The sequence below is a fragment of the Mobula birostris genome, chromosome 17 (genome assembly GCF_030028105.1).
Source record: "Mobula birostris isolate sMobBir1 chromosome 17, sMobBir1.hap1, whole genome shotgun sequence".
In the NCBI taxonomy this organism is placed as follows: domain Eukaryota; kingdom Metazoa; phylum Chordata; class Chondrichthyes; order Myliobatiformes; family Myliobatidae; genus Mobula; species Mobula birostris.
The window spans coordinates 1,988,860-2,004,119 of NC_092386.1; the positions used below are offsets into that span (position 1 = coordinate 1,988,860).

Genomic DNA, 15,260 nt, shown 5'->3' on the forward strand with positions numbered 1-15,260 from the left:
ATTTTGTTCATTGTTGAGAGCATTATGTATAATTTGTTTTTTTTGTGAACGCTGCTTATCTGATGCTCTACCTATGACACTGCGACAAGTAAGTTTGTTACTTCACCTTTGTGCATCTGACAATAAACTTGGTGGGCTAACTTGTAGCACAGGGTTTCATCCAGGTAGGACCAGCTATTATTGTCTCGATCTTAATTCAGGGTTTGAAATGCCATTTGATTTAAGGATCCCTGGGAGGAATGCTCACCTCTGACTTGGTGCTTCTTGCTGGGAGATTGGGAGTGAGAAGTTTTAGAGGTTTTTTAAATGTTTCTAAAGTTTGGCATTGTTGGTAGCAAAAAAATCAAGTGAAGAAAATGCCACAAAATAATTGTCCTCAAGACTATGTTCAACTCAAAGAATCCAATCCATTCTCAAGATTCCATCGTAGGTACAACACAGAAAATTCTGGAGAAACTCAGCTAGTCAGGCAGCATCTGTGGAAATAAATAAACAATCGACACTTCGGGCTGAGACCCTTCATCAGAACTAGAAAGAAAGTGGGGAGAAGCCAAGCTGCTGAGTTCCTCCAACAGTTTGTGTGTGTTTTTCTAGATTTCCAGCACCTACAGAATCTCTTGTGTATTTCATAGTAGTTGTCCTCATTCAGATTTGGGAGAGGATGTCTTGTTCCAGAACTAAATTCGAAGCCAGGACGTATCCAAGGAATGAGAACTGCCACTGTGTCTAATGTTTCTGTGGCAAACAATGCCATTGTCACAACTGCTCGAGTTGCCATTCATTAAATGCGAGCTATTGAATAAGCTTGCTTTATCAGCCTGCGTAAAGATTTGGAAACTAACGTTCCAGTTACTGTAGCTAACAATCACACTGCACGGAGTGTTTCTGTGCCTCTCCAAGGAATACTGGTTTGTTATTGTACTAAGCTGTCACTTCCATTTCACCCGCATTCATTGCTGTGCATGACAGTGGTCACTGCATTTTGTCAACTGCTGACATCTGTCACCAGATTTTCAGCACCTTCTGCATTCTGCTGAAGGAAGAAATCGGTCATAGTGATCAATTCATTACGGCTTCACTTGGTTTGTTGTGAGTGGTTCTGGAAAAGGGTAAATTTGAGTTATGTCGTCATTAAGATTAGGAGATACTGCTGCAAGGAGAGGTGGAACTACAAAATATCAGTTTCAACACAAACTAATTAAGAAAAAGGAATGTAGCTATGAAGTTATAAAATCATACACGTGTTGAGCATAACAGTAGGCTATTCAGCCCACTACTTTCATGCCATCTACACTAGACGGCCACTTTATTGGGTACACCTGTACACCTCTGATGCAAATATCAACCAATCATGTGACAGTAATTCAGTGCATAAAAGCATGCAGACATGGTCAAGAGGTTCTTTTGTTGTTCAGAGCAAACACCAGAATGGGAAAGAAATGTGATCTAAGTGATTTTGACCGTGGAATGATTGTTGGTGCCAGGCAGGATGGATGGAGTATCTCAGAAACTGCTGATGCCTGTGATTTTCATGCACAACAGTCTCTAGAGTTTACAGAGAATGGTGTGAAAAACAAAAAATAAAATCTTGTGAGCAGCAGTTCAGTGGACAAAAATGGCTTGTTGATGAGGGAGGTGAGAGGGGAATGGCCAGACTGGTAGAAGGCGACAGTATCACAATGGTGCTGTGCCGAGGAGGATCTCTGAATGGACATGGCCAACCTTGAAGTGGATGGGCTGCCCAAAGGGATCCTACTCAGTACTAGAAACATGTACCGCTGCAACTACCTGGGTTTCTGCATTAATTGTTCTCATAAAATGTGGTCAGATGTTCATCTAAGTCACAATTATAGACAAACACACTCTGCCTAAACTATTAACACACAAACAATTGTACTTGGTATTGACAACAACTACACCATTTAAATAATCATGGTCTCGGTTCAAAAAAGTATGCGAAACTCTGGAGTAATGCCTTCTACAAAAGCTGCATGTACAACATGCTGGAGGCATGTTAATTTGATCCCAGCATCTGCAGAGTATTTTGTGTTTACGACTTCTACAAAAGCTATTTGGAGTCAGGTGTTCCAATCAATGAGATGAGGCTACAACAACATTTCTGAAGACCCAAGTGTTCATCAGTCCATGGCAGGAGAAATTGTCTAGAAATGGAGGAGATTCAGTACTGTTGCGCACTCTCCCTCGGAGCGGGCATCCTGCAAAGATCACGCCAAGAGCACAATGTGTAAAGCTGAAGGTGGTGAAAAAGAACCCAAGCGTAACATCAAAAGATCTGCAAAAATCTCTCCAACTTGCTAAAGTCACAGTTCATATGTTCACTATAAGAAAAACACTGAACAAGCATGGTATTCATTGAAGGACATCACAGAGGAAACCACTGCTCTCCAAAAAAAAAACATTGCTGCACATCTCAAGTTTGCAAAGGACCAGCTGGATGTTCCACAATGCTTCTGGGACAATGTTTTGTGGACAGATGAGAAGCAAGTTGATATTTTTTGGTAGAAATGCACACCATTATGTTTGGAGGGAAAAAGGCACTGTACACCAACACCAAAACCTCATCCCAACTGAAGTATGGTGGAGAGAACATCATGGTTCAGGGCTGCTTTGCTGCATCAGGGCCTGAACAATTTGCAGTTGTTGTGGAAACAATAAATTCAAAATTGTATCAAGATATTTTACAGGAGAATGTTAGGGGAACAGTCCATCACCTGAAGCTTAATAAAAGTTGGATATTATAAGACAATGATCTGGAACACAAGATTAAATCAACAACAGAGTGGTTTACCAAGAAGAAAATTTGCGTTTTGGAATGGCCAAGTCAGAGTCCAGAGCCTAATCTTATAGAAATGTGGTTTGACCTGAAGAGAACTGTTCATACAAGGTATCCCAGAAATATTAACGAACTGAAACAGTTTTGTATGCAGGAATGGTCTAAAATTTCTCTTCGCTGTTGTGCAAGTCTGATCAGCAGCTACAGGAAACATTTGGTGGAGGTTATTGCTGCTAAAGGAGTTTGTACCAGTTATTAAATTCAGGGGTTCACATGCTTTCTCCAGCCTGGATGGTGAATGATTAAATAAAGTGTTCAATAAAGATATGAAATGTACAATTGTTTGTGTTTCATTGGTTTAGGTAGAAAGTGTTTGTCTATTATTGTGACTTGAATGAAGATCAGACCTCATCTTATGAGTAATTAATGCAGAAAACCAGGTAATTGCAAAGGGTTCACAAACTTTTTCTTGCAACTGTACCTAATAAAATGTCCACTGAGTGTATATCCTTGCATTCCAGTCAATAAAAGCAAACAGATACAACGAGCTGTTATGAATGCAGATAATATGTGTTGGATTTCATTCCAAAAAGTTTTGAGTACAGGATCAAGCAGGTCTTGCTATAATTATACGTTAGTGAATATTATGTGTGGTTTTGGTCTCCTTATGTTATGAAACATACAATTTCCTATGGAGGGAATGCAACAAAGTTCCATTAAACTCATGTCGGTGATAATGTGGTCAGGAAGAGATTCGATTGACTAGGCTTAGATTGATCTGAGTTTAGAAGAATGAGAATAAATCTCTTGAAATTTACAGAAATCTACTGGTTAGATTCTCAAACTAGGAGTCACTATCTCAGAAGACTGGCAAAGACATTTAGGGCTGGTATGGTGGTGGGTGCCAAATTGCTTGAATATATTTAAGGAGATGTCTAAACACAAGACATGTGTTGGCATGGGGAGAGAATGGGAGTCGGATGGAGGATGAGCCAGGGCCATTTTGCATAGCAGAGGAGATCTGAAGGGACAAATAGTCAACACTTCATAGTCATAGTCATACTTTATTGATCCCAGGGGAAATTGGTTTTCGTTACAGTTGCACCATAAATAATACATAGTAATAAAACCATAAATAGTTAAATAGTAATATGTAAATTATGCCAGGAAATTATGAAATAAGTCCAGGACCAGCCTATTGGCTCAGGGTGTCTGACCCTCCAAGGGAGGAGTTGTAAAGTTGGATGGCCACAGGCAGGAGTGACTTCCTATGACGCTCTGTGTTGCATCTCGGTGGAATGAGTCTCTGGCTGAATGTACTCCTGTGCCCACCCAGTACATTATGTAGTGGATGGGAGACATTGTCCAAGATGGCATGCAACTTGGACAGCATCCTCTTTTCAGACACCAGCATCAGAGAGTCCAGTTCCATCCCCACAACATCGCTGGCCTTAGGAATGAGTTTGTTGATTCTGTTGGTGTCTGCTACCCTCAGCCTGCTGCCCCAGCACACAACAGCAAATATGATAGCACTGGCCACCACAGACTCATAGAACATCCTCAGCATCATCTGACAGATGTTAAAGGACCTCAGTCTCCTCAGGAAATAGAGACGGCTCTGACCCTTCTTGTAGACAGCCTCGGTGTTCTTTGACCAGTCCAGTTTATTGTCAATTCGTATCCCCAGGAATTTGTAATCCTCCACCTTGTCCACACTGACCCCCTGGATGGAAACAGGTGTCACCGGTACCTTAGCTCTCCTCAGGTCTACCACCAGCTCCTTAGTTTTTTTCACATTAAGCTGCAGATAATTCTGCTCACACCATGTGACAAAGTTTCCTACCGTAGCCCTGTACTCAGCCTCATCTCCCTTGCTGATGCATCCAACTATGGCAGAGTCATCAGAAAACTTCTGAAGATGACAAGACTCTGTGCAGTAGTTGAAGTCCGAGGTGTAAATGGTGAAGAGAAGGGAGACAAGACAGTCCCCTGTTGAGCCCCAGTGCTGCTGATCACTCTGTCGGACACAGAGTGTTGCAAGCACACGTACTGTGGTCTGCCAGTCAAGTTCTCTCTATTATGATTTCTCTATTCAACAGGGATGGCAGCAGTCTCAGCAGTTCTTTGTTTAAAAATAAGTGAAAACCTTTAAGTTAATTAAAGTTAATTATTAATGATTTAATATATCTTAAAACTTATTGAATTTCATAATATAAATGTCCTGCAGTGTGATGTACTGTTATAATAATGTGCTCGTAAGCCAGTGTAACATTAGAGATCTTCACTTTCTTTGACTGTGGCTTTAAACTGAAATGATAGACTATTCAGATTGCTGCCTCCTGATCTCTGATACTGTGAAGTTATCTACGTCAACAAATTGCAGCCATGACACTAATTCAGCGTTATGCGCAGGACATTATGTGCTAACTGTTTATTCCTCTCCATGGGTGCTGCCTGACTTGCTGAGTTCCTCCAGCGTTTTGAGTGAGTTGCCTAAGATTGCCAGCATCTGCAGAATAATGATGTTGAAGAGGTTTATACTTGAGCAGTTTACCACTGTCATTAAAAGGCAATTATAACACTGTTGAGTATGCCACGCTGAGCTGACATCGGCACCACCATTTTGGAATTTTAGAATAGTTCAGTTATTCTTTTTGCACCTCGCATGACTAACTACACATCAACTACTTCACTAAACTGCTAGCTGGCTGTTTTTTTAAAGCTATTGTACAACTGTATAAGGGTTGTTTAAAAAAATGCCACAGGAAGTGGTTTGAGGTGTGAAAGACATTTTATTCGTGTTAAGACATTTTCACAAACACATTGCTCCCAGGTGGCTGGTGTAATAATGCAGTGCCTCGGCTGCGAGCCGATCATAAATCTACTACCCCGGAGAGTATGTTCATCTGAGCTGGAAGTTTTACCTTTGCCTGCAGCGGCTTTCTGGTTGAATTCCTGAATGAGAAGACTGAGCCTACGATTCTACCGTGAAGTGGGAAGCAAGGAAGTAAGAGGTGAAATCCTGCACCTTTGTAGGGGTGTATGAAGGACAGAATGTGTGTTGAGGAAGAACTGGGTCTTAAGTGGAGAAGTTGGTGTGAAGACGTTGCCAGCATTTATGATTTTAGCTCTGCAAGTGGCCCAATGCTGCACCGTCTCTGGAAGTAATTGGTTCATTATTATCATGTGTAAGGGTGGCATGGTAGTGTAGTGGTTAGCACAACGCTCTACAGCACAGGCAACTTGGGTTCAATTCCTGCTGCTGCCTGTAAAGAGGTTGCACGTTCTCCCTGTGGCCGCGTGGGTTTAGTCCGGGTGCTCCAGTTTCCTCCCACTGTCCAAAGACATAACGGTTGGTAAGTTAATTGGTCACTGTAAAAGGCCCTTCGATTAAACTAGGATTAACTCAGGGGGTTGCTGGGCAGCACAGCTTCAGGGGCCGGAATGGCTTATTCCATGCTGTATCTCAATAAATAAACACATGTATAGTGATGGAGGGGAAAGCTTTAATCTGCATGCAATCCAGAGAGAGCACCCATTAATAAGTGCATTAAGGTAGTACAAAATGCGAAAACCCGTGGAGTTGATGGTTTTATATACAGATTATGTATATATAACACTATAATCTCTTGATATAGCAAAAGAGAAATTATATTATTCAGCATCATGTTTAATATCACTGGCATATGTCGAGAAACTTATTGTTTTCCAGCAGAAATACAGGGCAATAAATTACAATAAGAAATATATAAAAATGGATTAAGTAGTGCAAAAAGTGAGTGTAGTGTTCATGGGTTCACTGTCCATTCAGAAATCTGATGGCAGAGTGGAAGCTCCTTCTGAAATGCAGAGCACGAGCCCTCAAACTCCTGTATCTCCTCCTTGATGGCAGCAATGTCTCCAATGCCTATACCTCTCCAGTGCTCCTATATCTTATGGGTTTATGGTTATGGTTACAAAGAATATAGACTAATGGCAAATTGCAGGGCTCATGAACACTGAGCTGAACTGAATATGTCATTTTTGTGTTGTATATTCTGCATTTTTTCACTTGCTTTCTTTTGTTGCCAGTTGCATAATTTGATTTTTGTTGTACGTGGGGGGGGGGGGAGTGGGGTTTGCTGTTTTCTTTGAATGAGTTCCATGGTGTTTCTTTGTTTGTGTGTCTGTGGGAAGATGAAACTCAGGGTTGTATACTGCATGCATACTTTGATAATAAATGTCTTTGAACCTTTGATAGAAGTTGTCCTTGCCCCGGCAGCACATGATTAGCACTGGTCACATCCCACTGTACGTGGATATTACTGTCTTGTCCTGGAAAGGAGCTGTGCCACTTAGTGTTGGCTCTTCTTACTGTCATGGCTGAGTGGCTGACAGTGAGCTGCATGCATAAGGTTTGATGCAGAACAATATACACGATGCTGATGTAGAGCATAGAAATAAATGTGATGAGTTCCGAAACGGAGTCAGAATGATTAGTGGTGTGATGAATTGTACGTCATTTGAAGATTACTGCGCAGTTTATAGTTAATATGCAGGAAAAGACATGGATGAGTTTTGACCACTTCTGCAAAGTTATTTCTGTTTCCTGAGCATTTTAGACCATAAGACATAGGAGCAGAGTTAGTCCATTCATCCCGTCGAGTCTGCTGATCCTATTGATCATGGCTGATTTATTATCCATCTCAACTCCATTCCCCTGTAGTTGACAAAATTGACAGTGACGAATTAAGGGGGACAAAATCAAAAAGGGTGATGAGTACAGGACTGAAGGTGTTATATTTGAATGTACGCAGTGTATGGAATAAAGTAGATGATCTTGTAGCATAGTTAGATTGGCAGGTATGATGTTGTGGGCATCCTGAGTCATGGCTGAAAGAAGATCATAGTCGGGAGCTTAACACCCAAGGATACACATTGTGACGACCAGGGGCAGGTAGGTAGACAGAGGGGATGGAGTGGCTATGTTGGTTAAAAAAATTAAATCAAATCCTTAGAAAGAGGTGATATAGGATCAGAAGATCCAGAATTCTTTTCATAGAGTTAAGGAATTGCAAGGGGGAAAAAGACCCTGATGAGAGTTGTATACAGGCCTCCAAACAGTATCCAGGACATTGGATATAAATTACAGTGGGAGATAGAAAAGCATGTAATAAGGGCAATGTTACAATAGTCATGGAGGATTTCAGTATGCAGGTAGATTAAGAAAATCAGGTTCGTGCTGGATTCCAAGAGAGGGAATTTGTAGAGTGCCTATGATGTGGCTTTTTAGAGCAGCTTGTGGTTGAACCCTCCAGGGCAAAGGCATTTATGGGCTGTGTGTGGTGTAATGAACCAGATTTTATTAGGGAGCTTAAGGTAAGGGAACCCTTGGTAGGCTGTGATCATAATATGATAGAATTCATCCTGCAGTTTGAGGGGGTGATGGTAAAGTCAGGTATATCAGTATTGCAGTGGAGTAAAGGGAATTACAGAGGTATGAGAGAGGAGCTGGCCAAAATTAAATGTAAAGGACATTAGCAGGGCTGACAGCAGAGCAGCAGTGGCTGGAGTTTTTGGGGGTAGTTCAGAAGACACAGGACAGATGCATGCCAAAGATGAAGAAGTATTCTTAAGGGAGGATGTGGCAACCGCAGCAGAGATGGGGAGTCAAGAACAGCATAAAAGCAAAAGGGAGGCCCTATAATAGAGTAAAAATTAGCCTGAAGTTAGGAGATTGGGAAACTTTTAAAAACAACAGAAGGCAACTAAAAAGCCATAAGGAGAGAAAAGAGGAATTGTGAATATCTAGCGAATAATATCAAAGAGGAAAGCAGAAATTTTTTCAGACAAGTACTGTAAAGAGTAAAAGAGAGACGAGAGTGAATATCAGACCACTGGAAAGTGACACTGTAGAGATAGTAATGAGAGACTATGAAATTTGTTGATGAACTTAAGTATTTTATGTCTGTCTTCACGGTGGATGGGACTAGCAGTATGCTGGATGTTTGAAGTGAGTGTAATTGATATTACTAAGGAGAAGTTGTTTAAGAAGCCGAAAGGTCTGAAGGTGGATAAGTCACCTGAACCAGATGGACTACACCCCAGGGTTCTGAAAGAAGTAGCTGAAGAGATTGTGGAGGAATTAGTAATATTCCTTCAAGAATCACAAGATTCTGGCATGATTTTGGAAGACTGAAAAATTGCAAATGTCATTGCACTCTTCAAGAAGGGAGAGGCAGAAGAAAGGAAACTACAGGTTAGGTAGTCTGACCTTAGTAGTTGGGAAGATGTTGGAGTGGATTGTAAAAGATGTGGTTTCGGGGTGCATGGAGGTATGTGATAAAATAAGCCAAAGTCAGCATGGTTTCCTTGTGAAAATCTTGCTTGACAAATCTGTTGGAATTCTTTGAAGAAATAACAAGCAGGTACAGACAAAGGAGAATTGATGGATGTTGTGTACTTGGATCTTCAGAAGGCCGTTGACAAGGTGCTATGCATGAGGCTGCTTAGCAAGATATGGGCCCATGATATTATAGGAAAGATATTAGTATGGATAGAGCATTGGCTGTTTAGCAGGAGGCAAAGAGCGGGAATAAAGGTAGCTCTTTCTAACTGACTGTCAGTGACTAGTGATGTTCTGCAGAGCGAATCACAAACGAGAAAATCCACAGATGCTGGAAAACAAAAAAAACACACTCAAGGTGCTGGAGGGACTGTGTGTTGCTTTGATGTTCCGCAGGGGTTGGTATTGGGAACCTCTTCATTTTACGTGATTTGGATGATGGAATTGATGGGTTTGTGGCCAAGTTTGCAGGTGATATGTAGATGGATGGAGGAGCAAGCAGTGTGGAGGAAGTAGAGGGGGTCAGGAGGACATAGGCAGATTAGGAGAATGGGCAAAGAAGTGGCAGATGGAACACACTGTTGGGAAGTGCGTGGTCATGCACCTTGGTAGATGGAATAAGGTGTAGACTATTTTCTAAACGGGGAGAAATTTCAAAAACACACACAAAGTGCTGCAGGAGCTCAGGCCAGGTAGCATCTATGGACAAAAAAGTACAGTTGCTGTTTTGGGCTGAAATGTTGACTGTACTTTTTTCCATAGATGCTGCCCGGCCTGCTGAGTTCCTCCAGTATTTTGTGTGTGTTGCTCGTATTTTCAGCATCTGCAGATTTTCTCTTGTTAGAAATTTCAAAAATCTGAGGTGTAAACAGAGTTGGAAATCCTCATGCATGAGTCCCCAAAGGTTAACTTGCAGGAGGAGTAAGTGGTGAGGAAGACAAATGCAATGTTGGCATTCATTTTGAAAGGACTAGGATATAAAAGCAAGGATGTAATGCTGAGGCTTTATAAGGTATTGGTGAGGAGCATTTGATGTTCTGGGCCTGTACTCACTGGAGTTTGGATTCATGAGGGAAGATCTCATTGAAATCTATTGTGTGCTGAAAGCCCAGATAGAGTGGATGTGAAGAGGATGTTTCCTGTAGTGTGGGAGTCTAGGACCAGAGGGCACCACCTCAGAGTAAAGCGTGTCCATTTAGAACAGAGAGGAAGAACTTCTTTAGTCAAGGGGTGGTGAATCTGTCAAATTTGTTACCACCATAGACTTTGGAGGTCAGGTCATTGAGTTTATTTAAAGCAGAGGTTGATAGATGTTTGATAAGTCAGGGTGTGAGAAAGCAGGAGAATGGGATTGAGAGGGGAGTGGATCAGCCATGATCTAACTGCGGAACAGACTTGATTGGGGAATTCTGCTCCAATGACTTATTGTCTTCAACACCCTGACTAATCAAAAACCTATCAACCTCCACTTTTAATAACCTGGCCTCCACAGCCATCTGTGGCAATGAAACCCACAGATTCAACTCCCTCTGGCTGAAGAAATTCCTCCTTGTCTCTGTTCTAAATGGTTGTCCCTCTATTCTGAGCCTGTGCCCTCTGGTCCTAGACTTACCCACTATAGGAAACATCCTCTCCACATCCACTCTATCCACCTGCAGGCCACCCTTGGGCAAGGTGTAGCACCTGCTTAGCCACCACCCCCCCCCCCCACCCCACCTGGTGCATTTCACATGTCCTAGTAATGTGACCTCTGACACCAGGCAGGCAATCTCTAAAGAGTCATGATAATGGCTGGGGGGGGGGGGTCACTCATCTGATAAAGACACTGCTCAGAAGAAGGCAATGGCAGACCACTTATGTGGGGAAAAAAATTGCCAAGAACAATCACAGTCATGGAAAGACCATGATTGCCCGTGTCAGATGACATGACACATAATGAATGAACCTATCCACTGCCTCACAACTGTATCCATGAACCCTTTGATTCTTCCAGGTAGTTAACAATCACAGTCTGACTGTGTAGTGAGAGAAAAGCAAGAACGTAGTGAAAATGAAGATACAACATCATTCTTTACACTTCAATGTCCATCCAAGCTACCAGTTCAGATCCTGACTGTCATGTACATTTAGAGGCTAGAGATGGGATCTGCACAGGAATGTAAGAAACAACATCAGAGTCTGGGAATGCTGCACTGTCCTCACTAAGATCACATTTCACCCACTCTGGGCCTCAACACCACTTCTTGTATGCTTGCCTCCTACCCTTAACTCTCTTCAGACTAACATGACTGTAAACTTCTGGTGTGATTGCATTCAGTGGCTCCTCCACAGTCCTCAGTGGTAATAGAGTTCTCTAAGATACACAACTCTCAGATAAAATTCCTGCTTACGACAAGCTGGAGGAACTCAGCAGGTTGGGCAGCATCCGTGGAAATGATCAGTCAAAGTTTCGGGCTGGAACCCTTTCTCAGCCCTGATGAATCAGCCTCACAAAGCTTCTCTACACTGCCTACGATTCAAATAGATCATTCCTTAAATATGGGAACTAGGGTGTATGGGGTATCCATGGAGGTCGGGGTAGAACCTCTGGTGAAGGGGCTTGTCATGTCCTATATGAGGCAGCTCACTCACCTTTGGTTTTCACCTGACACACGGCTCTCAGCTGTGGCTCCAAGTAGCTGTTTGCATGTGACAGCAGCTACATCACAAATCAAGAGATGCCCCAGTTGTGACGACTATTTGTGCCACTTAGCCAGAATTTGGAGGTGGAGAAAGTGAAGCTGCCCCAGTGCAACAGCTTTTATGCTGTAAAAAAACTTTCCCACATGGGTTTCCTAATATAGCGGAAAACCAACACCAAATATAGGAGCCCCAGCATTCTGCAGAATTAGGCCATAAGACCATAAGATATACAAAATGCTGGTGAACGCAGCAGGCCAGGCAGCATCTATAGGAAAAGGTACAGTCGATGTTTCGGGCCAAGACCCTTCGTCAGGACTAACTGAAAGAAGAGATAGTATCACCAGTGCCTTATAAAGCTTCAGTATTCATTCCCTGCTCTTGTCTTCTAGAGCTCTTGAAATGAATGCTAACATTGCATTTGCCTTCCTCACCACAGACTCTACCTGCAAGTTAACCTTTAGGTTGTTCTGCACAAAGACTCCCAAGTTCCTTTGCATCTCAGATTTTAGGATTTTCTTCCCATTTAGACAATAGTCTGCATATTTATTTCTTCTACCAAAGTGCCTGACCATGCATTTTCCAACATTGTATTTCATTTGCCACTTTCTTGCCCATTCTCCTAATCTGTCTAAGTCCTTCTGCAGTCTTCCTGTTTCCTCAACAATACCTGCCCCTCCACCAAACTTCGTATCATCTGCAAACTTGGCAACAAAGCAATCTATTTCATCATCTAAATCATTGATATACAGCATAAAAAGAAGTGGTCCCAACACCGACCCCTGCGGAACACCATTAGTCTCTGGCAGCCAACCAGAAAAGGATCCTTTTATTCCCATTCCCTGCCTCCTACCAATCAGCCAATGCTCCAATCATCTTAGTAACTTTCCTGCAATACCATGGGCTCTTAACTTGGTAAGTAGCCTCATCTGTGGCACCTTGTCAAAGGCCTTCTGAAAGTCCAAATATACAACACCCACTGCATCCCCTTTATCTGTTCTACTTGTCATTGCCTCATAAAACTTCAACAGGTTCATCAGACAAGATTTTCCTTTAAGGAAACCATGCTGACTTCATCCTATCTTGTCCTGTGTCACCAAGTACTCCATCACCTCATTCTGAACAATTAACTCCAATATCTTTCCAACCACTGACGTGAGGCTAACTGGTCTATCATTTCCTTTCTGCTGTCTTTCTCCTTTCTTGAAAAGTGGAGTTACATTGCAATTTTCCAGTCCTCTAGCATCATGGCAGAGTCCAATAATTTTTGAAAGAGGACTAATACCTCCACAATCTCTACCACTACCTCTTTCTGAACTCTAGGGTACAGTTCATTCTGAACTCTTTCTGAACTCTAGGGTACAGTTCATTTCGTCTGGGTGACTTGTGTACCCTTAGGTCTTTCAGCTTTTTGAGCACCTTCTCCCTTGTAATAGTAACTGTAGTCACTTCTCTTCCCTCACACACTATAACATCTGGCACACTGCTTCTGTCTTCCACAGTGAAGACTGATGCAAAATATTTATTTAGTTCATCTGCCATTTCCTTGTCCCCTCTTTGGCTTTTGATCATATTATGGTCACTCCCACTTAAAGGTTCTTTTACCTTAGGCACTATAGAACTTAAATCAGTGGCCAATCTGGACATCAGAAGTTTGAAGGAGTTTGCTTAGTAATCAATCTCAAACCCCTATTGGTCGCTGGTCAAAGCTTTATTATGCTGCCATGAGCCGCTCCTGCCTTTTATCCTCAGGCAGAGGACCTGATTGAAGTCCCCTCCTCTCCAAACTTCCATTGTCCAGATTGGCTGCTAGACAAAGCTCAGTTATACTGCCACAACCTGAAAAGGTTGCTGAAAAGATAACGGATGTATTGGTCATTATCTTTAGAGAATCACTTGATTCTGGAATGGTCTCAGAGGACTGGAAGATTGCAAATGTCAGTCCACTCTTTAACAGGAGAGGAAGGCAAAAGAATGGAAATTGCAGGCCAGTTAGCCTAACCTCAGTGGTTAGGAAAGTGTTGGAGTCTATTATTAAGGATGAGGTTTTGGGATACTTGGAGATTAATGATAAAATAAGTCAAAGTCAGCATGATTTCTGTAAAGGGAAATCTTGCCTGACAAGTCTGTTGGAGTTCTTTAAAGAAGTAACCAGCAGGGTGGACAAAGGAGAGGCAGTGGATGACATTAACTTGGATTTTCAAAAGGCATTTGATAAGCTGCCACGCATGAGGCTGCTTAACAAGATGATATCTATCATGTTACAGGAAAGATACTGGCATGGATAGAGTAATAACTGACAGGTAGGAGGCAGCGAGTGGGAATAAAGGGGGCCTTTTCTGGTTGGCTGCCAGTGACTAGTGGAGTTCCTCAGGGGTCAGTGTAGGGACCACTACTTTTCAGATTGTTTGTCAATGTTTTAGATAATGGAATTGATGGCTTTGTGGCAAAGTTTGCAGATGATACGAAGATAAGTGGAGAGGTAGGTAGTGCTGAGGAAGCAATGCAATTGCAGCAGGACTTAGACAAATTGGAAGAATGGGCAGAAAAGTGGCAGATGGAATACAGTGTTGAGAAATGTATGATAATACACTTTTATCAAAAGGAACAATAGTACGGCCTATTATCTAAGTGGGGAAAAACTTCAAATATCAGAGGTGTAGAGGGACTTAGGATTCCTTGTGAAAACTCCCAGACAGTTAATTCACAGGTTAGGTCTGTGTTAAGAAGTCAAATGCAATGTTCGCATTTATTTCAAGGGGAATAGAATATAAAAGCAAGGAGATAATGCTGAGCCTTTATAAGACACTGGTCAGGCTGCACTTGGAGTACTGACAACAGTTTTGGGCACCATATCTCAGAAAGGATGTGTTGTCATTGGAGAGAGTCCAGAGGAGATTCATAAGGATGATTCTGGGACTGAAGGTGGTTACATATGAGGAGAGTTTGGCAGTTTTGTGCTGTATTCACTGGAATGTGGGGGAATCTCATTGAAACCTACCGAATGTTGAAAGGACTAGATGAGGTGGATATGGAGAGGATGTTTCCTCTGGTGGGGTTATCCAAAACCAGACGGCACAAAATTGGGGGGCAGACTTTTAGAACAAGTATAGACGAACGTTTTTAGCCGGTGATCTGTGAATCTATGGAATGATCCTCCACAGACTTCGGTGGAGGCCATTTCTGTGAGTATATTTAAAGCAGAAGTTGATAGTTTCCTGATTGATCAGGGCATCAATGGATAAGGTGAGAAGGCAGATTTGTGGGGTTGGGTGGGATCCAGGATCAGCCATGATGAAATTTTGGAGCAGACTCGATGGGCTGAATGGCCTAATTCTGACTTATGTCTTATCGTCTCATGGAAGCATCCCCTACCCTGGCATCAGGGAAGCACCATACCATCTTGGTGTCTCTGGAACACACCCACAGAATTTTGTGCCTGTTCCTCTGATTACGGAATCT

The 15,260-nt window shown here is 42.3% G+C and overlaps 1 protein-coding gene across 5 annotated transcripts in view; it reads left to right on the forward strand.

The window, feature by feature from the left end:
* The window catches only part of mctp1a (multiple C2 domains, transmembrane 1a), a 559,392-nt gene that overhangs the window by 24,586 nt on the left and 519,546 nt on the right, over positions 1–15,260 (forward strand). The window contains exon 1 of one of the 5 annotated variants that reach the window (XM_072281204.1): positions 5,200–5,278. The exons of 2 other annotated variants lie outside the window; for them this stretch is intronic. Coding sequence is in view for 1 of the 3 variants with exons in the window: in XM_072281202.1 (XP_072137303.1) it covers positions 5,754–5,801 (48 nt within the window). In the remaining 2 variants the exon portion in view is untranslated. Of the gene's footprint in view, positions 1–5,199; positions 5,279–5,576; positions 5,809–15,260 lie in introns of those variants that run through there. 2 more of the 5 variants (XM_072281202.1, XM_072281203.1) reach the window with 2 other exon arrangements.